The sequence below is a fragment of the Corvus hawaiiensis genome, chromosome 1 (assembly GCF_020740725.1).
Source record: "Corvus hawaiiensis isolate bCorHaw1 chromosome 1, bCorHaw1.pri.cur, whole genome shotgun sequence".
Lineage (NCBI taxonomy): Eukaryota > Metazoa > Chordata > Aves > Passeriformes > Corvidae > Corvus > Corvus hawaiiensis.
This window is the reverse complement of record NC_063213.1, coordinates 96948005-96971457: the sequence shown is the minus strand read 5'-3', so window position 1 is coordinate 96971457 and position 23453 is coordinate 96948005. Positions and strand designations below refer to the sequence as shown.

Below are 23453 nucleotides of genomic sequence, written 5' to 3'. Positions count from 1 at the left end.
AGGGTAAAAAACGGGGCTGAACACTTCACAATGGGGCCCTTGTGCAGGCCTGGGGAATCCAAACCCAATAAAAATGGACACTGAGCCCATCAGCCTCCTCTGGGCACGGCCTAAGGGAGAGCAGAGCAAAAACATCGGAGCGCAAACGCGGATCTTTGGGAGATGATCACAAACACAACCCCTGTATGTGCTCCCCGCTGTCACAACTCCTCAGCTTAAAAACATCTGCCAGGAGATTCTCCTTCCCATTTTCCTGGGAGCTTCCCTTCTGCCAGCTCTTGGCTCCACACACTTTGCTTTATTTACCAAGTGCCAGCTCCCAGCGTAGGAATAAACCGTGGGGCTGTGCCAGTTCCCTGTTTGAATGCGAGAGCCTGAATACAGAGGAATTCAAATGAAATATAAATTAATTACAAAGGGGTAAAATATTTGGGAGTTAAACCGGGAGTTATTCAGAAATTTACGGCTGAAACCACCAGAATGATCACACTGGATCAAGCTGGGAATTCTGCTTGCCCAGGATTTGGTTTCTAGCAGGAGACACCACCAGTTCTTTCAGTAAAGGAGCAAAAATTTCTGTAAGAGCCAACCAGATTAAACCCAGGCACGAAGAAACTGCTTCCTAGCCCAGAGTCAGTTCCTTGAAGCCTAAAGACCTCTATCCCTTTCTTTTTTTTTCCCCTTTAAAATGCCCTGTTAACACCTGGACACATCATTCCAGGTATCCATGTCTGAACCAGGAACCCCCTGGAGCTGCCTCCAGCTCCGGGATCTCAGCACAGGAAGGACACGGAGAGAGTCCAGAGGAGGTCACAGAGGTGGATGGAGAGGGATGGAGCAGCTCTGCTGCGAGGAAAGGCTGGGAAAAGTGGGATGGCTCGGCCTAGAGAAGGTTTGGGTCTCCCAGTACCTGAAAGGAGCCTGGAAGAAAGATGAAGGACTATTTGCAAGGGTCAGGACAAGGGGGAATGGGTTTAAACTGCCAGAGGGCAGGGCTGGATGGGATATTGGGAAGGAATTCCTCCCTGTGAGGGTGGGGAGAGGCTGGAATGGATTTCCCAGAGAAGCTGGGGCTGCCCCATCCCTGGAAGTGCCCATTGAAGCAGCCTGGGACAGTGGAAGGAGTCCCTGCTCAAGGCAGGGGTGGGAATGGATGGGATTTAAGCTCCCTTCCAACCCAAATTCCACCATTCCAAGCCTCTGCGCACCAGGAGCTGGATCTGCTCCACCCCTGTGCGTGCTCAGGCCAGCTCACCTCCCAGGCAGCACAGGAAACGCAGGGTTTATGATTTTATTTTGTTGATAAAGCCACAATAAAAGGTTCAGGTGTCCCTCACTTGTCTCCCTGTGCCACCAGGGCCCGGGATGCGAGCGAGAGGAGGAGCCGGGAATAAATAATCAGCAAAGAGCCAGGAATGGCTCCTCAGTCACCTGGGGCAGAAAATTGGAGTCTGCTCATTGATAAGGGAGGATTAAGGAATTTAAATGTGTGGTTTGATAGGTGTTCCCACATCCCTAAGAACGCTCCATCCCCTCATCCAAGGAGGGCCAACCCCACTCACCCCCAACCCGGCCAGGAGTTTCTCCCTAACCTCTCTAACCTAACAAATCTGTCTCATTCCCAGTTATGGAATGGGTTTTTAAATAAATATTATGTAAAGGTTTACACTTTCTGAGCAGAGTAACTGCTGGTGCCTCTTCCCAAGTCCTGCTCCCCTGCAGCGGTGTCACACTGAGAGGCGCAGCACCGTCGTTTTCACCACGTTGCCTCTTGATGGGAATTAAAATCAAATTAATTCTAATTAATAAACCCAACCTGACTGTGAAAACATGTTTGCAAAGCACTGAGAGCAAGTCTAACAGTCTAACACAGGGTAGATCTGATGCTTCCAGGAAAGATTTACAACCTGAAATCTACTTTTTTTTTTTTTTTTCTCTTTCAATTCTGAGTGCATGAAACTGAAAACTTACAAAGCTCCCCCAAACCCAAAAAGCAAAGCTCAACAGTTTTCACCACAATACTGGAGCTTGGGGTTTCTCAAGGTTTTCTAAAGCGCAGCAAAATCAGAATGAGAAAAGCTTTTATAAATGTCTAGAGACCTTTATTCAATCTATGAATCCAAATCTCTCTGGATTCGGGGCTGAAGCTGTGTTAAGAGCTGTCCAAATTGCAGACAATGTGAGCTTAACAATGGGCTTGATCTTTAAAAAAAAAACCTCTTCCGAGGACACAACTTTCAGTGGAGCACTGAGCCTGCAAAATAAGAAAGTTTAGGTTTAAGCAGAGACAATCCAGAGGCTCCTTAAACAGGCAATTACCTATTTTTAGATCTTTTTTTTCCTCGCTTCCTACCTGTATCAAGCCAGTTTTAGGAGAGTGCGGCGTACTAGGAAATATCTAAAGGGATAAATGAGGCAGGAGGCTAAAAAAAAGTTCATTCTCCAACTCTTCCCCCCCAAAAATGGGGTGAAATTCACTGTGCAGGCAGGGATTCTGCCTCTAAAGGGACAAAATTCACTGTGCAGGCAGGAATTCTGCCTCTAAAGGGACAAAATTCACTGTACAGGCAGGGATTCTGCCTCTAAAGGGACAAAATTCACTGTACAGGCAGGGATTCTGCCTCTAAAGGGACAAAATTCACTGTGCAGGCAGGAATTCTGTATCTAGCTCTCCCAAAATTCACTGTGCAGGCAGGAATTCTGCCTCTAAAGGGACAAAATTCACTGTACAGGCAGGAATTCTGACTCTAAATCTCTCAAAAAAGGGATAAAAGTCACTGTACAGGCAGGAATTCTGTATCTAGATCTCCCAAAAAAAGGGTGAAATTCACTGTACAGCCAGGGATTCTGTATCTAGATCTCCTCCCAAAAAAAGGGTGAAATTCACTGTACAGGCAGGAATTCTGCCTCTAAATTTCCAAAAAAGGGAGAAAAGTCACTGTACAGGCAGGAATTCTGTATCTAGCTCTCCCAAAATTCACTGTGCAGGCAGGAATTCGACCTCTAAAGGGACAAAATTCACCGTACAGGCAGGAATTCTGTATCTAGATCTCCCAAAATTCACTGTACAGGGAGGAATTCTGTATCTAGCTCTCCCAAAATTCACTGTGCAGGCAGGAATTCCGCCTCTAGATCTCCCAAAAAAAGGGCGAAATTCACTGTACAGGCAGGAATTCTGCCTGTAGATCTCCCAAAATTCACTGTGCAGGCAGGAATTCTGCCTCTAGATCTCCCAAAAAAAGGGTGAAATTCACTGTACAGCCAGGGATTCTGTATCTAGATCTCCCCCCCCAAAAAAGGGTGAAATTCACTGTACAGGCAGGAATTCTGCCTCTAAAGGGACAAAACTCACTGTGCAAGCAGGAGTTCTGTATCTAGATCTCCCAAAAAAGGGACAAAATTCACTGTACAGGCAGGAATTCTGCCTCTAAAAGGACAAAATTCACTGTACAGGCAGGAATTCTGCCTCTAAAGGGACAAAATTCACTGTACAGGCAGGAATTCTGCCTCTAAAGGGACAAAATTCACTGTGCAGGCAGGGATTCTGCCTCTAGATCACTCCCAAAAAAAGGGTGAAATTCACTGTACAGGCAGGAATTCTGCCTGCAGAGCTCAGCACCTTCTGAGACTCTCAGGATTTAGTTCAGAGGGAAAAATAAATTTTTCCTGTTGCCACCCAGGCTCCAGCAGGAGATCTCCTCCCTGAGATGCACTGAAGTGCAGACACACCTGTGAGAACAAAAGCAAAGCAGGGGCAGAACCTGCCCAGGCTTAGTTCACTTATGACCCCCTGATGTCACCAGGGACAGCCTGAAAATGAATTGGTGGCTTTTATCCCTCCAAAATGCTTTTTTCTTCCTGTAATGCCACGTTCTAGAAGGCAGAGATTCTGTTCCAGCAGCGATTTTTATGTATTAAAGGCCAAAAAAAAAGCAGATTTCTGCGTGAGGTATAAGCAGACAGCAAGGGGGACATGTGGGGGTTGCCACCCTGCTCTGGAATATAATAAATATAATAAATTTCCTTTTCAGCAAGAAAAGGTTAATTGAGAGAAGAGCAGTTCTGCACAGCTCAGAAATCGGGTGGACCAAGAGGAATATCTGAAGGAATGCTTCAAGATTAGAAACTTCTGGCTTTTGATGAGTTAAATTGAATACTGAATTAATCAGAATTCAAACACCTGTTTTGAGATCAGCCAGACTCAGGCACCATGAGCAGGGAAAGCTCAGCCAGCAGGAGCAAACAGCTGAAATTCCCCCCAAAAAGTTTTCCATTTGATGGAAGAAGAGCTAAAAATGTTGATTATTTGGCTCTGCCAAACAAGACCCAAAAGTGCTGGAAAGCTTTTGGTTTTCACCGGTGGTCAAAGCAGGGAAGGATTTGATGGAAAAACCTTTTTAAGATATTAGGAGCAGGGATTTGAACACCAGCCTACCTGAAATACAGGATGAGGTGCATCCAAAGGGATCTCCTGGAGTCAAAACTAATTCTCCAGAGCCCAGATAATTCAAATCTTGTCACATGGCTCCAGAGCCCTTTTCTAAAAGCAGCACTACAACAACCATGTGTGTTTTTAGCAATTTGCTCTCTAAAAATAGCCAACTAAATTTACTCCTGGTTGTGTTGCAGGGTGTGTCTTTTTGTAGGAATTCAAACCTTCAATGAGGAGAGGAATAAGGAGATTTATTAACCTGCATCTCCAGCAAATTCTGGTGGCCAAGGAGTAAAATTAACAACGCCACTGGAAAAATTCCCCTCGTTCCAAAGCACATCCAGCTCCAGAGGTGTCGGATTCACAGGGACGAGGAAACCCCTTTTGTGATCACTGCAAGCACCTCAGCCTTAGGAACTACGGGGCTGAAGGAGCCCTTTTTGCGGGGAGAAGGGTAAAAAAAACCTATTTTTGAGCTGCTGACAGAAGAAGAGCCCTGAAGTGTTGCCTTTGAAGCACCAGACCCTTCAACCTTCCACTCCAGGTTTAATTTTCACGTGCTGGAAACTGAAGTTACTATTGTGGATACCACAGGTATTTATCCTGGACGAGCTCCCCACTCCCCAGGAGCACAAATACTACACCCAGCGAGCTCCATTTCCCCAGGATCACAGACCAGAGTGTCACCATGAACCTTTAACCAGCGTGCAGCAGGATCGCTCTATACATTCCTTAGGCCAGCAGATATTGCATAATTACCCTATAAAAAGCAGCAGACAACCAGTTAAATATTGCTAAATACACCAGGGGACCCCTGAGATCCATTAAAGGCGCTGCAGAAGGTATTTGAAGGAGCGCAGGTTGTAAATTCTTCCGAGATAAGTTGCTCTGTGACCAAGGAACACCTCGGTGGAGTTTCCAGTCAGGGATGTGAATCACGCCAGGAGACTCTCCAAGGAAGGGAATTTACAGACAGGGAAACACCAGGAAGCTGGGAGACAACGGTGTCCCTCGCTGGTGTCACACAGGCGATCCCTTGGAGCGTTAAGAAGTTGGATTTGAAAGCCTAAAGCTGGAGGCAGCCATTTGTTTCTGCTGCTGGTCACTCCTGCTGGAAAACACCAGGGCCACCCATCCCCTCTTTGTTCCAGCCCTCCCAGGAGCCAAAAGCAGAGTGGGGAAAAAACAAACAGAGAGTTTGACCCAGGAACTGAGTAATGCGAGTGCCCTGCACTGATAACCAGGCCCTGAGAGCCAGGGCTGGGATAATTAAACCTCAAACTAACAGAGGAATAATGTAAATGAACCATTTCCACCCCACAATCTTAATTGTGCTCATTGAGAGGCATCCCCACGCCCTCAACAAATCAAGTTTAAATGCTGGAAGATGACATAAGTGGCAGAACAATCACCGGAGTGTGAGCAGGAGACTCTGTTCCAGCTCTGACTCTCCCACAGCCACACTTTGTCCCAGCTGGGACCAAGGGTTCCTTGTGAAATAGTTCATTTAAGGATTTTTTGGGGTTTTCAGCTGTGATAAATGGGAATCATGTACTGTCAGTTTATGTAATTGTTACACAACTGCGCGGACTTCAAAAGTATTCATGTTGCCACAAATTATATTATTTAAAAATCTGGAATAACCGGTCAAAATTTGAATATATGGGTTACCAGAGCCTTCAGAAGCACAGCTCCGAAAGGGCTGTGAAATTAAACTTAGCAGGAGACAGATTTCAGGATCATTCCTTTATCCAGGGGGGGACAATTCCCTGAGCTGAACACGGCAAGTGCCACAACAAACCACAAGCAGGTCCCACTCCTTTTCCCAGGCATTGGAATCAGCCTGGTCCCTGCTGCCACTCTTATCTTTTGCATCACCAGAGGTTTTATCCTCTGAAGATTATCTGGAGTTGCCACGCGAGTGCCACATTTATTTATCGTGGCACGAAGCGTTGCAAGTTATTTATAGGTCCTAAAGCCAACACAAGAGTCCTGCCCCAAAGTCGAGGGTGGGACATTTTTTTAGGGCTTGAAAGCCCAAAAATTCTCCACAGAAGGCTGCAAATCCTATTACTGGAGTGAGTAAGAATGATCAAGTGTTTACTTGTAATACCTTGACTAAACATCGTGGCCCGCACTAATTCCACTCTGCTCTTAAAGATGCCAAATAACAAAGCAAACAAAGCACTTTGGAGGCTCTGGAAACTTTTCCTGTTTTTTTGGGGTGTTTTTTTTGGTGTCAAAACCTCAGAACTCACTCCAGAAAGCACCACCGGTGTAAGCACCTGATGTGGATCACATTATCCAGCTGGGATGCAGCAGAGGAGCTGGCAATTATTATTGATAGGTATTAAAAAAAACAACAGCTGGATCCTCAAGAGGAGGCAGCACGTGGTACTTTCCCCACCCAAAAATCAAAATTTTGTGTTTCAGCACAAACCCACTTTTGCCTCGATGAGTTTACAGCAATTCCAAAGCTCTCAGGTGATGCTGGAAACAGAAATCCCCGGTGAGCTCCATCCCACTGCAGGACAAGGTGCAGGTAGAAAGGGCCAGCAGGTCCTTAATTAAAGTCATTTGACCCCAAAAGAACCCAAATGTCTTATTTTCTAGACCAGCTCGATAAAAATATGCTAACAGTTGTTATTTTTCGTTCATCAAGCCTTGTACAAAAAGCATCCTGTGGGTGAGCTGGTTGTCCCTCTCCCCATCAAGGTGTAGAGCAGTTCCCCTCTCATTTTCTGGGATTTCCCTGTGTTTCGTGCACTGGCAGCCCCAGGAAACCTCTCCAGGTTCCCAACCCTACACAAGCAGGTCAACTCACCCCTGATCCACTTTCCCTGCCCTCACGGCCAGGCAGCTGGGAGGAGGCCACCTTGGTTCCCGGTGTTAAAAGTTATCCAAAATAAAGATACATTCTTAGATCCGTTTTAAAAACCTCGCCCTCTGGGTTCGGATTTGCTTTGCTTTTTTCCCCCCCTCCTCTCGCCTGTGAGAACACCAGAGCAGCTCTCCAGGATGTGAACAAGGGGTTTTTTTTTTACAGCCTGGAAACTGTGGGGTCACTGCTTTTCCCCAGCCCATGCCCTCGGTGGTGGGGAAGCGCAGGATTCCACACCTCCAGGTGGGATCTGCTGCTCCAGGAATTCACCTGGACACAGCAAACAACATCCAAAACCCCTCCAACAGGAGTACAACCTGCAAACCAACCACCCCTGCCGGGAGAAACCTCTGGCTATTCCTGCATCCAAGAGAACTTCCCCAGGCTGCTGTTCACCACTCCTCTCCTCAGCAGTGGCTTAAAAAGCCACTGCTCCCCTCCCCCCGAGTGTTATTTTTAACCTGGGTGATTTCAGTGATCCCATTTACAGCCCCACAGCTGGAACAGAGCCGAGGAGCAGCACCCTGGGTGCGAGGACAGGAATAGGTGGCCGGGATTAAGGTGGAAGAGATCGGGAATTTCTCAAGCCGGCCTTTTTCAAACCAAAACACCCCCCAAAGGCAGCAGCAGCAGCCCCGAGGCTGGGACCAAACCCCTGAGCCAGGACCAAATCCGCGAGGAGATTTAGGTTTTCGATATTTCTGTCACATGACACAAAGTTACTCATCTCTGGTTGGGTTCCTCCAGGTCCCCAAAGTCACAAGATTCCCCATCATCCCCAGCCCTGGGCCTTCCCCAGTTCCCACAGACACTCCCCAGGGAAGAACTCGCCCTCCTCGCTACCTGTGCTTCACACCCTGCAAAGGTTTATTGCCTTCTTGCATTTATTACCTCGCTTTAAAACAAGGTTTAACCACCCCCTTCATCAGAGCAAGGCTTAAATCCGCTCACATCTCGAGATTTAAAATCTCCCTCAAATATTTTTAAGCTCTCTCTGTGCGACTAGCTAATTTTCAGGGGGGAAAAAAAAGAAAAAAACAAACCAAAAACCAGTTATCCCTTTATAATTCTGTACCTATCCTCAAATCACAAGAAAAAAAAAAAAAGACGTGAAAGCAAATTCGGGAAATCTTGGCAGAGCAGCCAATAAGAATGACTGGGAGACTTGAAGGATTTCACCAAACTGGTTCTGGCTCTGAAGCACGAGCACGGCGAGGAGGATTTTTCCTGCCTTGCAGAAAACGCAGCGTTTTGGGTCCGCAAACCTTTTTCCCGGCGCTTATCCCAGCCTCTCTTCCTCCCAGCTCTCCATGACACCGAGGCCTACCCTTACCGAGCCACACCAGGGGGGCACTTCTCCTTTCATCGCTTATTTGGCTTTTCCAGCAAAATCCCGATCCATCCCCACGCCTGCACGGAGCGCCCGGCAGCGCGCTGGAGGCCGGGCAGGGCAGCACGGGGGGGGCTCCCCGAGGGTCTGGGGGTTCCCGGGGGTCCCGGCCGAGCACATCCCGGTGTTCCCGACAGCTCCGGGGTTATCCCACATCCCGGCCCAGGCCAGCTCTGGCCCGGGAGGAGCCGCCCGGGGGGACCCGCGGGGGCCGCAGCGGGGCTGGGCGGAGCCCCCCCCCCCCCGAGCCGGGCCGGGTTTAGGGGGTCGCGGCGGGGTTTTGGGGCGTTTGGAGAGGGTTTGTCCATCCATTCTGAATGGAAAGAGAGGGAGAAGACGCGGGGGGAGCCCCGAGGGGCCTCCCTGCACCTGCCCGGCCGGGCCCTGGGGCTGAGCGCAGAGGAAAGGGGGGATCGGAGCTGAGGGGCCCCTCAGGGCACGGCTGGGAAGGGGGGGGGAGAAGGGTCCCCTGAGGGGGGAAAAGGTGTCCCTGAGGGCGGCGGGGGTGGGGGGGAAATCCCCCGGAGGAATGAGGAGGGGACTGGGGGGGGGGGGTTCCCTGGGGGGGGGGGGGGGACGACTGAGGGGTCCCCTCGAGAGGGCGCGGGCTGGCGGGACCCCTTGGGGGCGGGGCGGGAGGATGAGGAGGAAGAGGGGGGGGGCCCTACCTGCACGGCGGCCTCCAGCTTGCCCTCGAAGGTGAAGTCGATGAGGTCCGGCTTGAGGCAGAGCCCATAGTTGAGGGGGGACACGTCGGCGGGCAGCCGCTCGAACGGCCGCTTCTCCGGCATGGCGGGAGCGCGGGGGGTGCGGGGCTGCGCCCCCCCCGGCGGGGCGGCGGCGGCGGGGGGGGGGGGGGCGGGGGGCGGCGGGGGGGGCGCGGGAAGGGCGACGCGGCGGCTCTGCACGGACACACCGAGAGAGAGCAGCGGCGGGAGGAGCGGCGGGAGCGGAGGATGAGGAGGAGGAAGATGAGGAGGAGGAGGAGGAGGAGGAGGAGGAGGAGGAGGAGGAGGAGGAGGAGGGAGGGGCGGGGGCGCGCGCGCGCGCTCCCGACTCGAGGCGGCCCCGGTGGGGGAGTGCGGGGAGAGGAGAGCGGAGAGGGAGGGAGGGGTGGGGGGGGGGGGTGGTGGTGGTGAGGGAGGGAGGGAGGCACGCGGACGGCGCGTGCGCGTGCGCGCGGCGGCGCCACGCGGCCGCGCACGTAGCGCGCGCGGGGGGCCGAGGAGCGGGAGGCGGGCGCGGGGGGGGGGGGGGGGAAGGCGACGGGAGGAGTTGCGTAAGCGGTGGCGGGAACTGCGCGTGCGCAAAGCCACGCCCCGAGCGGCCGCGCCTCCTCTCTGGGCCACGCCCACTGTGCGCGCGGCTGCTGGGCACGCCCCTCCCCCGGTAACGGGGATCCCGGTAATGGGGATCCCGGTAATGGGAATCCTCGTGGGCCCCGGTAATGGGGGATCCCGGTAATGGGGATCCTCGTGGGCCCCGGTAACGGGGATCCCGGTAATGGGGATCCCGGTAATGGGAATCCTCGTGGGCCCCGGTAACGGGGATCCCGGTAATGGGGGATCCCGGTAACGGGGGATCCTGGTGGGCCCCGGTAATGGGGGATCCCGGTAACGGGGGATCCCGGTAACGGGGGATCCTGGTGGGCCCCGGTAATGGGGATCCCGGTAATGGGGGATCCCGGTAACGGGGGATCCCGGTAACGGGGGATCCCGGTAATGGGGGATCCCAGTAATGGGGATCCTGGTAACGGGGGATCCCGGTAATGGGGGATCCCGGTAATGGGGATCCCGGTGGGCCCCGGTAACGGGGGATCCCGGTAGTGGGGGATCCTGGTAATGGGGGATCCTGGTGGGCCCCGGTAATGGGGGATCCCGGTAACGGGGGGTCCCGGTAATGGGGGATCCCAGTAATGGGGATCCCGGTAACGGGGGATCCCGGTGGGCCCCGGTAATGGGGGATCCCGGTAACGGGGGGATCCCGGTAATGGGGGATTCCGGTAATGGGGGATCCAGGTAACGGGGGATCCTGATGGACCCCGGTAATGGGGGATCCCGGTAATGGAGGATCCCGGTAATGGGGGATCCCAGTAACGGGGGATCCTGGTGGGCCCTGGTAACGGGGGATCCCGGTAATGGGGGATCCTGGTGGGCCCCGTTAATGGGGGATCCTGGTAAGGGGGGATCCCCGTGGGCCCCGGTAATGGAGGATCCCGGTAACAGGGGATCCTGGTAACGGGGGATCCCGGTAATGGGGGATCCCGGTAATGGGGGATCCCAGTAACGGGGGATCCTGGTGGGCCCTGGTAACGGGGGATCCCGGTAATGGGGGATCCTGGTGGGCCCCGTTAATGGGGGATCCTGGTAAGGGGGGATCCCCGTGGGCCCCGGTAATGGAGGATCCCGGTAACGGGGGATCCTGGTAACGGGGGATCCCGGTAATGGGGGATCCTGGTGAGCCTTGGTAACGGGGGATCCCGGTAATGGGGGATCCCGGTAACGGGGGATCCCGGTAACAGGGGATCCTGGTAATGGGGGATCCTGGTGGACCCCGGTAATGGGGGGCTGGCAGAGTGCACCCCGGTAATGGGGGATCCCGGTGCACCCCGTCTGGGTGGGGTAAATAGCACGGTGCACCTCGTTAGCAGGGGGCTCCCAGGTCACACAGTTTGGGGTGACAGTGACATGGGGAACCCCATTAGTGGAGCCTCCCAGTATTCCCAGTTCAGGGGGATGACGGCTCCTGGGTCTCCCAGTGCACTCAGATGGGGGGGCAGAGCTGGAATGGTGCCCCCGTTATTGAGCCGCCTTTGTTCTCCTCTATGTTTTAATTTTATTGATCACTTTTTCCAGCAGATCCCAAACCAGCAGTGCATGGGATTTCTCCAGGGTTCCCATTATCCTGCCCAGCCCTCTGAGAACTCCTCGGCTCCTGTCACTTCTATGTGGAGGACACAGGTCCCTTTCTCCAGCGATTCAGCCACTTCTGTGCCCCCCAGACCCAGATAAGGCAGCGGAGCTCAGGGTGTAGCTATCGCCAACCTCCAGTGCTGAAAAATGGTGAAATCAGATAAAAACCTCTTGGATTTCACCACAAAAATGGGATGTGTGGAGCAGGGAGGGGTCCTGTCCACCGGGCTTGTCTGGGCAGCGACGTGGGGTTGGTTTTCTCCCCACCCTAAACCAACAACCACTCTCTTCCTCCTCCTCCTCTTCTTCCTCATGCTTGAAGTGCAGCATCCAGGTGAATCCTGGGTGTTGCAGGACTTCCAGGATAACCCTCCCAGGAAAACCCTTTGTGGCCAGGTTCACATCCTACAAATAAAATAAAACAAATAAATAAAATCTGAATTTCTTGCGCAGGAAGACCCCCAAGGTCTCCTGCAGCCCTTTGGGGCTCCCCCAGCACGTTCTGGGGTCTCCTGGAAGATGCTCCGTGAGGAATCCAGCTGGAAAAGCCATGCACACGGTGCAGAGAGCAGTATTCCAGGGAAATACTGCAGGATGGCTGGTTGGGAGTGTGACAAACACCAGCAGGAAGCTTAAAAATCCACAATAAAGGCTTTTATATGGGAAAAAAATAAAAGGAAGGGTGAAAAATTTCTGTCGCTTCTGGGGTGGCAGCCCCAGCCCTGCTCTGGAGTTTGGATCCAGGAACTCATCCGCTGCCTCCATGAGGCGTTAAATATGGATTTAATTAATCTCAGCCCACAAAAGTGCTCTGAAGGGCTTGGGGGTGCCACAACCTCCCTCGTTTTAAGGAGGAAGCACAACTGTCAGAAGCTGGGAATCATCCTTAGCCTTCCACCACTGGAAACTGGGATTGAACCTTGTTTTTTTTATCCCATTCCTTCCCCAACGAGATTTATTTTTGTGTAAAAGTGGTAAACTTTGCTGTTTAAAAAAGATAAGTCAGTGCCGAGCCAGGGAGGGAGGGAGCAGGGATTCAAGGCAGGAATGGGGATTTGAGGAAGGAACGGGGATTTGAGGAGGGGAGTAGAGATTTGAGGGAGGGAGATGGGATTTGAGGAGGGGAGTAGGTTTCGAGAGGGAAGAAGGATTCAGGGAGGGAGCAGGGATTCGCTGAGACCTGGAGGAGCCGGAGGCACGAACTGGGGCAGGGAGAAAGTACAGACAGCTCTCTCAGCACATGGTTTACAAAAACCAAGCGCTGCCGAGCCCGGGTTCATCCGGGGCTGCCGCGGGGCCGCATTGTGCTGCAGAGCCCCGGGGAGGGAAAGGGAGACAAGGGAACAGCTGGAAACAGCTGGAGCCGCGCGGGGGGTTCAGGCAGCTGCCGCCCTGCTCCGTCCTGCTGGCTCCCGGCGCCTCGGCGGGGTGCGGAGCCCCGCGGGACACGGGGACACGGGGACGGACCCGGGGATGGACACGGGGCAGGCTGCGGGGTGTGGGGACAGCGGGGCCAGGACCTGGCCCAGGGAATGTTTCGAGGTTTTAGGGAATCCTGGCGGGGTCTGGGCGGAAAGTCCCGTCTGCCCTTCAGCCAGGGGAGGGCTGGACCCCGTGGTTTGGCGAGGAGGCTCCATGCGGGATTTGCAGCCGGGATGGATGGAATTGGACTCAGCCCGGCCGTGCCACGCTGGGGACACCCCGAGGCCACCGCAACCGGGCAGCAGATGAAGGCCAGCTGTGCCACGGCCGTGCCGGGGGACTTTGCCAGGGCAAAAATCCCGTCTCCTCCAGCCTCGCCTCGGTGCTGGCACCGCGTGTGGCCACGGGTGACTGTCGCTGGCAGAGCCACGGGAAGGTCAGGGGCAGGATAAAACTATTCCTGGAGCAGAGCTGCTCGGCTCCGCGGGAGGGAAGCGGAGGGGATTGTCTCCTCTGGGCTTTAATTCCCATCCCCGATGGCCGCGGGGTCACTGGGTGCCCTCCAGCCACGCGAGGGGGGCGGAGGGGGGGGTCTCGGTGGCCGCGGTGGCCACGGGGCTAGTGCTTTGCAAAGGGCTCTGGGGCGCTTTCCATGGGTGCTGCTCCGCACGGGCGATGCTGTGAGGTGACAGATGCTGCTGTCAGCAAGAATCAGGGGAAAAAAAAAAAAAAAAAAAAAGAAAAAAGAAGGAAGGAAGAAAGAGCGAGGCTCCACGGAGAAAGCCGGGGGGAAGCCGCCTCCTCCGCCGTGTCCCGACCAAACCGGGTTCTCCTGCAGTGCCAGACTGGGGAGGGCCCGCGGACAAACGGACGGGGTGGAAGCCAGGAGCTGTAATTAGCCCAGAGCCTCTGCAGCCACCAACCGCTGTCAGTGCTCCCTTCTAATTAGGAAAAAACAAGGAGGGGGGGAAAAAAGGGGAAGAAAGGAAAAAAGAAAATTCCCAAGCGAGGAGGCTTTTCTTTTCTTCTCTCCCTCTCTCTCGCCGGAGTTTTCGCCGTTCCTGCCGGGAGCGGGAGCAGCCGGAGGGCACCGGCTAATCCTGCCTCGCAGGTCTGGGCCGCCGGCTTAGGGCTGGAATCTCTGGTATTCGGGAGCACGGGGACAACAGCGCTCGAAGCTCTTGGGGCCTCTCGCTCCGCGGGTCATTCCCGGGGGGTTGGGAGACGTTTTTCCCTGGCTTTTCCTCTCTCCGTGTGTGCGTGCGGCTCTGCCCGTCCCCTCCCGCCTCACCGCCGGGCACCTGGGACAAGTTGCACAAGGATGGAAGCAAATGTGGCCAAGCCCCTGCCTGGAGCTGGCGGGGACACTTTTGGGCGGGTGCTGAGCCCTGATCCCAGCTCTGATCCCGCTCTCCCACGGGACAAATCCCCGCGTGGTGGTTTTGCAAGGGGAAGGGCACAGGTGGGATGAGGACATCATCACCACGGCCCCACCCCAAACTGCCGCAGGGATGCTCCTGGTCCGAGCCCCTCAGGAGCCCCCCACGGGCAAGGACGTGGCTCCAGAGGCGTTCCAGAGCCCTGCCACGCTGCCCACGGAGGTGAAACCAGCCGGGATGGCATCCCAGGGCAGCCGGGAGAGCCAGCTGGGCTGGGAAAATCCAGCCCCACGAGTCCGGAGCCGTGGGAAAGCGCCGGGGCCGTGGGGCTCTGGGGGCGGTGACTCAGCCCCGGCTGCTCCAGGAGTGGCTCCACAGCCCCGGGCCTCCATCCCTGTTTTCCAGAGGGCTCCAGTTTTCCCACTCCCTCCTATTCCCCCCACCCCAGTGAGCATCACGCCAAATTTTGGGAGGTGCTGGGGGGGCTGCAGACTCGATCCCCCCCGCCCCACCCAGGGGGCGGCCCGGCTGCCCCCGCGCCCCCCGGCACGGCCCCGCGCGGCCGCTCCCGGCTCGTCCCCGCCGCCGCCGGCTCAGATAAGAGCGCGGGCCGGGATCAACGGTCTCGGGCACAGCGGAGCCGTCACTACACATTAACCAGCTGTCCGATGGAGCAACGCGTCCTCGGAGCCAAGATCAACAGTCCCCAAAGCAAACTGGGAGCGGGGCCAGGCGCAGCGAGCGCGGCCGGAGCCTCCCGCGAGCCCCCCGCTCCCCTCGGGGCTTCGCACCCCCGGGCTGGGCTCGCCTTTGGCTCCGCGGGCCGGGCCGGGGCCTCGCCCAGCGGGCGTGGGCGGGTGATGAGCATCCCCAGGGTGTCCCTGCTGCTCTCCCAGGGATGGGGTTTCAAGGGAAGAGGGTTTGGGATGAGCTGCTTCGTGTTAGGGCGGGCGTGCTGCATCCCGGATTGTCCCCGGGATATTTGGAGGGACCCCCCGAGCTTTTCCCCCCCCAACCCCGCTCTGCCGGCAGCATCCCGGGGGTGCCGCATCCTGGGCTGTCCCAGGGGCATCCGGAGGGACCCCTGCCCTCCATCCCCCCCTGCCCGCAGCACCCCGGTGTGCCAGCCGTGTCCTGGGGACATCCGGAGGGATCCCTGCCCTCCATCCCCCCCGCCTGCCCGCAGCATCCCGGTGTGCCAGCCGTGTCCTGGGGACATCCGGAGGGATCCCTGCCCTCGACCCCTCCTCCACCACCAGCGCCAGGGGCTGCTGTGATGCCAAATCCCAAAAGCATCGGACAAAACCCTCTGAGCTTCTGGGGGGGGGGGTGCAGGAACCTGGCGGGGGAGGGCTCTGCGTGTCCGAGAGGGGCTGTGCAGGTCCGGGGGGGCTCTGCGTGTCCGAGAGGGGCTGTGCAGGTCTGGGGGGGCTCTGCGGGTCCGAGAGGGGCTGTGCAGGTCTGGGGGGGCTCTGCAAGTCCGGGGGGGACTGTGCAGGTCTGGGGGGGCTCTGCGTGTCCGAGGGGGGGCTCTGCGGGTCGGAGGGGTGTCCCTGCAGGTCCGGGGGTGCTCCGCGAAGGGGCCCTGCGGGCCTGGGGGGACAAATCTGGAGGTCTGGAGTGGGGGGTGGGGGGGGGGGTCTCTGCAGGCCTGGGGGGGGGGGGCTCTGCGGATTCTGAGAGGCTCTACAGGTGCGGGGGGGGGGCTCTGAAGGCCTGGCAGGGCCCTGCGGGTTTGGGATGGGTCTCTGCAGGTCCGGGGGCGTGGGGGGGAGGGGGGTCCTGCAGGTCTGGGGGGCTCCGGCACCCACAGCATCCCCCGCAAGGGGCAGGGTGGGGGTCCCGCGCCTGTCGCACGTGACCCGTGGGGGGGTGGGGTAACATCCCTCCGTTCCCCGGTGCCCGGGACCCCCCCTCCCCCTCCCCGCCCCCCGCACTGCACCACGTACGGGGGTCCCCCCTCCGCGCGCTGGGGGGGGGAGGGGGGGGGTTGGGGGTTGGGCGGAGCCTCCTGCCCTGGCCCCGCCCCCCCCGGGCTCCGCAGCCGATGGAATTTTCCACTCGCGGGCGCGGCGCGGGCTCCCGCCGGCCACGCCCCTTCCCCCCGCACGCGCGCGCGCGCCCCGCGCGGCCCCGCCCACATCTCGCGCGCTCGGCCACGCCCACAGCCCGCGCGCGCGGCCCCGCCCGCCTTCCCGCCATCCCCCGCGGAGGGGAAAAGATGGCGGCCGCCATGGCGGCGGGGCTGGGCCGCAAGGCCCCGCGGCTCTGCTGGAAGGTGGAGCCGGGAGGAGGGGGATGAGGAGCACCGAGGGGCTGCGGGAGGCTGTGGGGAGGGTGCGGGGAGTGGCTGTGGGGCCGCGGGATGAGCGGTGTGGGCGCTGGGGGGGGGGAGGGTAGAGCGCGGAAGGCCCTGGCCCGGGTAGCGCGTGCGAGGCGTGAGGGGAAATAAATGAAGGTGCTGGCGGTGTTGGGCTCACTCCGGGCTCTGTTGTTGCCTTGCCTCAGGCTGCGGAGTCCCTGCTCCGTCCCGGAGCGGCTCTGTCCTGTGTGGTTGTCCCGGTGAGGGGCAGGAGGAGGTGTCCGCGGCTGCCCGAATGGGCCCGAGAGCTGAGCCCTGAGGAGAAGGAGAGGAGGCTCAGATCCGCGGCGCCCATCTTCCCCGATGAGCGCATAGAGCGCACCTTCTACTTGGCCTGCACGGGTAGGGCAAAACGTGGGGTCAGCTTGGGCCGGGAGATGGGAGAAGCAGACGCAGTGAGGCTGAACTCCCCACTTTTCCTTCTGGCCGGGGCAGAGAGGCTTCCCTGCCTCATCTCCGGAGCTGTTGGTGCCTTTGTGCCTTGACTCCTGAAATCCCAGCCTGGTTCGGCTTGGGAAAGCCCCTCCAGTGCCATGGGCAGGGCCACCTTCCCCAACCCCAGGCTGCTCCCAGCCCGGCCTTGGGCACTGCCAGGGATCCAGGGGCAGCCCCAGCTGCTCTGGGAATTCCATCCCAGCCCCTCCCAGGGATGGATTCCTTCCCAAAATCCCATCTAAACTTCACTTCGAAGCCTTTTCTCCCCTTTTCCCTGGGCTGGGAGGGGCGAGCAGTGAGCTTAGCCCAGGGATTCTCTGCGTGCTCTGATTTCACCTCCTCCTCCCCTTGCTTCGGGTGGCTCTGAGGCTCCTCCTGAGCTGCTTTTCCATCGTTCCCAGCTGAAATCATGGATCCCTACGTCCCTCCCGAGGGCGATGCCCGCCTGACCTCGCTGTCCAGGGATGGGGTGAAGCAGCAGATGCAGAAGCTGAGGCAAACAGCGGCCTCCCAGCTGGCGTACGTACCCCTCGTTAGTTAATTAGCTTGATTGCCTGCTGCTGCAGCAGCTCTGCTCGGCCTGTCCTGCGTCTGCCGCTGTGAGATATTCCTGGGCTTGTGGGATTTCCGGGAGATTTTTTTGGGATTTGGGGGTTGTTTCCTCCTTGCTTTTCCCGTTGCTGTGGTTGCCCAGGGGTGGGAATGTTCCCACCTGTCCTGCTGGGAATGGCCACGCTGTGCACTCCTAGGAACCCAGAGTGCTGAGAGGATTTCTCTGCCTGTTTTTAGGGGTTCTTAACCCCCCTGAACAGCACTGTTTTAGCCTCAAACCTTGGAAAAAATTACCAATGATCAAACAAGAACTAGAAAATACAGTGGTGTGAATTAGGTGATAGACTGCTATGTAAGATTGTCACAGGGTGAAAAATTTAGAGGTTTTGGGCTTCTCTTTGTAGTAAATAGGTAAGAGTAAAAAATATCAAAATGGAGGATTGTTGTTGTTCTCTAGACCTTCTTCTCCTTCTTCTACCACTCCATATTTTGCAGTAAAAGTAGTTTGGGATGACTGGATAGAGAATTCTGCATTTCCTGCCTGTGCTACTGAATAATTGGTAGGAAAGTGAAAATAATGTACGTTTTTAGTAACTATTGGTGAAATTATCTTTAAAAGGCTGTGTAAATCTTGATAGAGAGGCCTCACTCCTGCTTTCTGTGCTCTGTGCTGTACCTGGGTCATGCTGGTGGCTCAGTTCCTCTGATAAGACTCAATAAACAACAATCTGGCAGCATTGAAACTCCAGGAAAAGTCTCTGTTCATCTTTGAAACTCCTTGCAAGGACTTCCAGCAAATTTTCTCCCATCTGGAGGGATTTGATTTATGGCACAGTTCAGTGTCACTGATTTTTCAGGATCCTTTGGGTCTGGCTGTTTCCTGACCACCTGAAGGTTTTGGTTTTTGGTGGGAATCTCCAGTTCTCAGCTGCTGAAAGCTGGGATTGAATCCTGTGGGATCGCTGCCATCATCCCAAACATCCAGGACAGCTCCAATTCCTTCTCTCCTTCATTTATTTATTTGTTTTTTTGTTCTTCTTCCCAGCCTGAGGAAGATCAAGGATCACGACCCGGATTTCAGCACCAAAACCTTCCCAGAGAAAGCCCAGGAGATATTTATTGAAGCTCACAATTCCCTGGCAAAGTAAGGCCCTTCCCTGACCCCTGTGGTGATGGGGGAAAAGCAGGAATTTGGGGTGGGAAAGCAGGAATTTGGGGAGGGAAGCGGGAATTTGGTGGGGGCAAAAGCAGGAATTTGGTGGGGGAAAGCAGAAATTTGACGGGGGAAGGAGGAATTTGGGGTGGAAAAGCAGGAATTTGGGGAGGGAAAGCAGGAATTTGGGGGGAAAGCAGAAATTTGAGGGGAGAAAGGAGGAATTTGGGGGAGGGGGGAAGGAGGAATTTGGGGTGGAAAAGCAGGGATTTGGGGGGTGGAAAAGCAGGGATTTGGGGGGTGGAGAAGCAGGAATTTGGGGTGGAGAAGCAGGGATTTTGGGGGTGGGAAAGCAGGGATTTGGTGGGGGGAAAAGCAGGAATTTGGGGAGGGGAAAGCAGGAATTTTGGGGGGAAAAGCAGGAATTTTGGGGGAAAGCAGAAATTTGAGGGGAGAAAGCAGGAATTTGGGGGGGAAAGCAGGAATTTTGGGGTAAAGGAAGCAGGAATTTGGGGGGGTGGGAAAGCAGGAATTAAGGGGGGGAAAGCAGGGATTTGGGGGGGAAAGCAGGGATTGGGGTGGAAAAGCAGGGATTTGGGGGGGTGAAAAGCAGGGATTTTGGGGTGGAAAAGCAGGGATTTGGAGAGGGGAAAGCAGGAATTTGGGGGGGAAAAGCAGAGATTTGGGGGTGAAAAGCAGGGATTTGGGGTGGAAAAGAAGGGATTTGGGGGTGAAAAGCAGGGATTTGGGGTGGAAAGCAGGAATTTTGGGGTGGGAAAGCAGGAATTTGGGGGGGGAAAGCAGGAATTTGGGGGGGGAAAGCAGGAATTTTGGGGTGAAAAGCAGGGATTTTGGGGTGGAGAAGCAGGGATTTTGGGGTGGAGAAGCAGGGATTTTGGGTGGAGAAGCAGGGATTTTGGGGTGGAGAAGCAGGGATTTTGGGGTGGAGAAGCAGGGATTTTGGGTGGAGAAGCAGGGATTTTGGGGTGGAGAAGCAGGGATTTTGGGGTGAAAAGCAGGGATTTGGGGTGGAGAAGCAGGGATTTTGGGGTGAAAAGCAGGGATTTTGGGGTGGAAAAGCAGGGATTTTGGGGTGGAAAAGCAGGGATTTTGGGGTGGAAAAGCAGGGATTTGGGGGTGGAAAAGCAGGGATTTTGGGGTGGAAAAGCAGGGATTTGGGGGGGAAGCTCTTTTCCCGTGCTGCAGTGAGCGGGGCTGTTCCCTTTGCAGCTTCAACAAGCAGAAACTTCACTCCCTGGTGACCGAGCGCTGCTACCCCGTAAGTGCCTGGAATTTTGGGGTATCCCCAGCTGGAAGGGACCCACTGGGATCATCAATTCCAACCCCTGACCCTGCCCAGGACAATCCCAACAGCCCCACCCTGTGCATCCCCGGGAGCCTTGTCCAAACCCTCCCAGGTTTGGGGTCGTGGCCGTTCCCTGGGGAGCCGCTCCAGTGCCCAAAAATCCCTCTGGATGAAGAAGTTTTCCCTAAAATCCAACCTAAGCCTCTCCTGGCACAGCTCCAGCTGTTGCCTGGGTCATGTCCCTGCTCCCCATCAGTGCCTGGATCACTTCCATGGTGTTCAAAACTCTCTACATTTGATCGTTTGCCTCATTTTTAATGGATTTTCCCCACTTTTTTTTTAAGGTTCTCTAAACCTGGAGATGCCTCATTTTTTTTTTTCTTCTGGATACAGCAAAGAGCTGGGAGGGAAACCCCAAAACTAACCAACAAACCCAAAACATTTGTGGAGTTCTCTTGTCCTGTTCACATCCAAACCGAGCCGGAGCTGATTGTCATTCGCCGGAAGGACCGAATCGTTAATTACAATTATTAATTAGCAGCTGGTTTCTCCTGGCAGGACATGGTCCGTGGGAACAGGTACAAAACCATCCGCTGGAGGTTTCTGGAGTCCCTGGAGCCGCCCAGGGTGGTTCACGTGCGCTGTGACAGCATCATGAACCGGGGCAACCTCTACGCTCAGGTGACAGTGAGGATGCACAGCCGCCAGGTGAGCCCTTCCCGGGATGGGGGCACGGACAGGGGAGCTCAGAGCCCATCCTGGGACACCTCCCACTGGCCCAGGGTGCTCCAGCCTGGCCTGGGATACTGGCAGGGATGGGAAATCCATCCCAGCCCCTCCTCGCCCTCACAGGGAGGAATTTCTTCCTGATATCCCATCTAAATTTTAGTTTGGAGTCGTTTCTCCTTGTCCTTGCCAATAGTTCCTCTTTGTGTTTCCTGGCTGCTCCTTCAGGTCACACTTAGGTCACCCTGGAGCCTTCTCCAGGTTGGTCAATCCCAATTTTCCCAGCCTTTCCTTGTTGGATAATCCATCCCTCACCTCGGTGTCACCAACCCCGAACTGCTGCCAGCCCAGCACAGGGAATCCCAGCTTTTTTGGGGTTGGAAAGACCTTAAATCCCATCCTGGGACACCTCCCACTATCCCAGGTCGCTCCAAACCCCATCCATCCTGGTTTTTTGTGGATGTTTTGACAGATTTTGGCCATCTACGACCGCTTTGGGCGGCTCATGTACGGCGGGGAGGAGATTCCCAAGGATGTTCTGGAATACGTCGTGTTTGAGAGGTACCTGGTGAACCCCCACGGGACGTGGAGGATGCACGGGAAGATCATCCCAGAGTGGGCCCCGCCCAAGGATCCCATCCTGAAGGTGGGAAAAGGCTGGAAAAATCCCTGGGGATCATCCTGGATAAAGCTGAGGGGAAGGTGGGGGAGGGGGGTTCATCCACAGGCAGAGCTGTTGGGAATGTCCCTGGAATTGTCCCCTGGGAGCTGGGATTGGGAGGCTGAGGGCCTGGAATGGGAGGCTGAGGATCATTTTTGGGGTGGGATTTGGAGGTGTGGGCTAATTTGGGGGATTCTTTTTTTCCCTGTGCCTGACCTGGAAAAGTGTCTCTGGCTCCTTGTGTTGCTAAAAATCGATCTTGGAGAAGAAGGAGGGGAGAATTCCAGCGTAGTTCAAGGCTTCTCATCCCATTCCCTTCTCCTGCCTCCATCTGATCCCCCTTTTTTCCCTTTCCAGAGCCCTCTGCTCCCCCTTTTTCCTGCTCTGTGACGGGGATCATCCCCACAGCTGCTCTGCCTCCTGCTGATTTTTATCCCTTGCTTTTCCAGACGGTGATGATTCCTGGCCCAGCCCTGGATCCCTCCCAGGAGCACGAAGAAGTGAAGTAGGAAGTTCTGGAATGGTGGGCAGGGACAGCAAACAGGCCAGCAGGGAGGCCTGGGAATATCTCTTGGATGTGGCTGTGCCTTCCCTGCGAGCCAAGTGGCTTCAGGAATGGGCTCCAGTCCCTCCCAGTTTATCCCTCAAGGAGCCAGAGGGGCTTGGGAGGGGGATCTGGGTGAGCTCTGGGAAGAGCTGGGCTCCGTCCCAGCAGACTCTGGGTGCTGCCAGCTTCCCCCTCGCTGTGTTTCCGTGAGGATGAGGAGCCTCAGGAGCATCCACAGGCCACCCTCTGTCCTGGAATTCCCTTGGGAGAGCCCCTGGGAGCCTGTCCCGACGTTGGGATGTTTGTCCCCTCCACGGGAGGTGTCACAGACCTGCTGGTCAGTCATTAAAATTCCACCAGCGGCAGTTTTGGCACAATCAGTGTTGGCACAATCTTTTCCCATCCTCTCTCCCTCTCTTTGCTGATTCCCAAACTCCTGGTTGTTTTTTTTTTTTAACAGAAACCAGGAAAACTTTAAATCGAGTCCTGTGGGAGGGGGGTGCTGCTGTTAGAGTTGCCCAGAGGAGCTGCAGCACCGCTGATAATTGGATTTAATTGCGTTTTTGGCTCTTCTCAAGGCAGTTTTTCAAGGGCTGGGTTGGTGATGGTGGTGCTGTCACTGAGGGACTGGCACCATCCTGTGGACACGGGGACATCTGCAGCTGGCCCTGCTTTTCCAGGATGGCTGCCTTGGGAAAACACTTCTTTTTCCATGGTTGGGAATAAACCTGTGAGGCTCCTTCTCTATTCCTGCTCTGCTCAGCCAATTCCCCTCACTCACTGAGCAAAATCCTCCCTGGTCACCCCCAAAAAAAACCCAAAAAAACAACCAACCAAACCCCTTTTTTCTCCTTCTTGTCCTGCTTTTTAACTCAGCCACTTCCAGAGCGTGGGAGAGTTCAGGGAATTTTGATTTCTTCCTTGAGAGCGATTTTGCAGAGCAAATAAAAAAAAAAAAAGAGTTGTGGCTCCTTTTGCTTTTGGGGAGGGCAGGAGCTGCTCTTTGTGCTGTGCTGGGAGAGGAGCCAGCAGTGGAATCCCTGCCATGTCCTTTGGGAAGTCAGGGGGTGTCACAATCCCTCTGTTCCTGGTGAAAAACAACAAAAATCCTCTTTCCACGGAGCCTCTGCCTCGCTCAGGAGCTGAGGAGGCGCCCGGGGCCGAGTGTGGGAGCTCAGATCCCTCCGTGGTTGTGTCTGGTGGAGCTCAGGGCAGGAGGGGATGGAATTCCTTAACTGGGAGCTGGGATTGGGAGGCTGAGGGCCTGGAATGGGAGGCTGAGGATCATTTTTGGG

General features: G+C 55.7%; 2 protein-coding genes and 1 long non-coding RNA gene across 3 annotated transcripts in view; 2 read left to right on the top strand and 1 right to left on the bottom strand.

Moving 5' to 3' along the window:
* NPEPPS (aminopeptidase puromycin sensitive) overlaps window positions 1–9548 on the bottom strand; it is a 49502-nt gene extending 39954 nt beyond the window's left edge. Inside the window, exon 1 of the mRNA XM_048318449.1 lies at window positions 9372–9548. Coding sequence (XP_048174406.1) covers window positions 9372–9494 — 123 coding nt within the window. The 5' untranslated portion in view covers window positions 9495–9548. The remainder of the gene's footprint in view (window positions 1–9371) is intronic.
* Window positions 9549–9976: 428 nt separating this feature from the next.
* LOC125333150 lies at window positions 9977–10783 on the top strand. Its single transcript, XR_007206782.1, has 2 exons — window positions 9977–10646; window positions 10722–10783. It is a non-coding gene; the product is annotated as an uncharacterized LOC125333150 (long non-coding RNA).
* Window positions 10784–16585: 5802 nt separating this feature from the next.
* MRPL45 (mitochondrial ribosomal protein L45) lies at window positions 16586–22976 on the top strand. Its single transcript, XM_048318779.1, has 8 exons — window positions 16586–16694; window positions 16925–17120; window positions 17615–17732; window positions 18811–18909; window positions 20149–20197; window positions 20783–20932; window positions 21423–21596; window positions 22061–22976. The coding sequence occupies exons 1-8, from the start codon at window positions 16638–16640 to the stop codon at window positions 22118–22120; spliced, it is 903 nt and encodes a 300-aa protein (XP_048174736.1). The 5' UTR covers window positions 16586–16637; the 3' UTR covers window positions 22121–22976.
* Window positions 22977–23453: the final 477 nt, after the last annotated feature.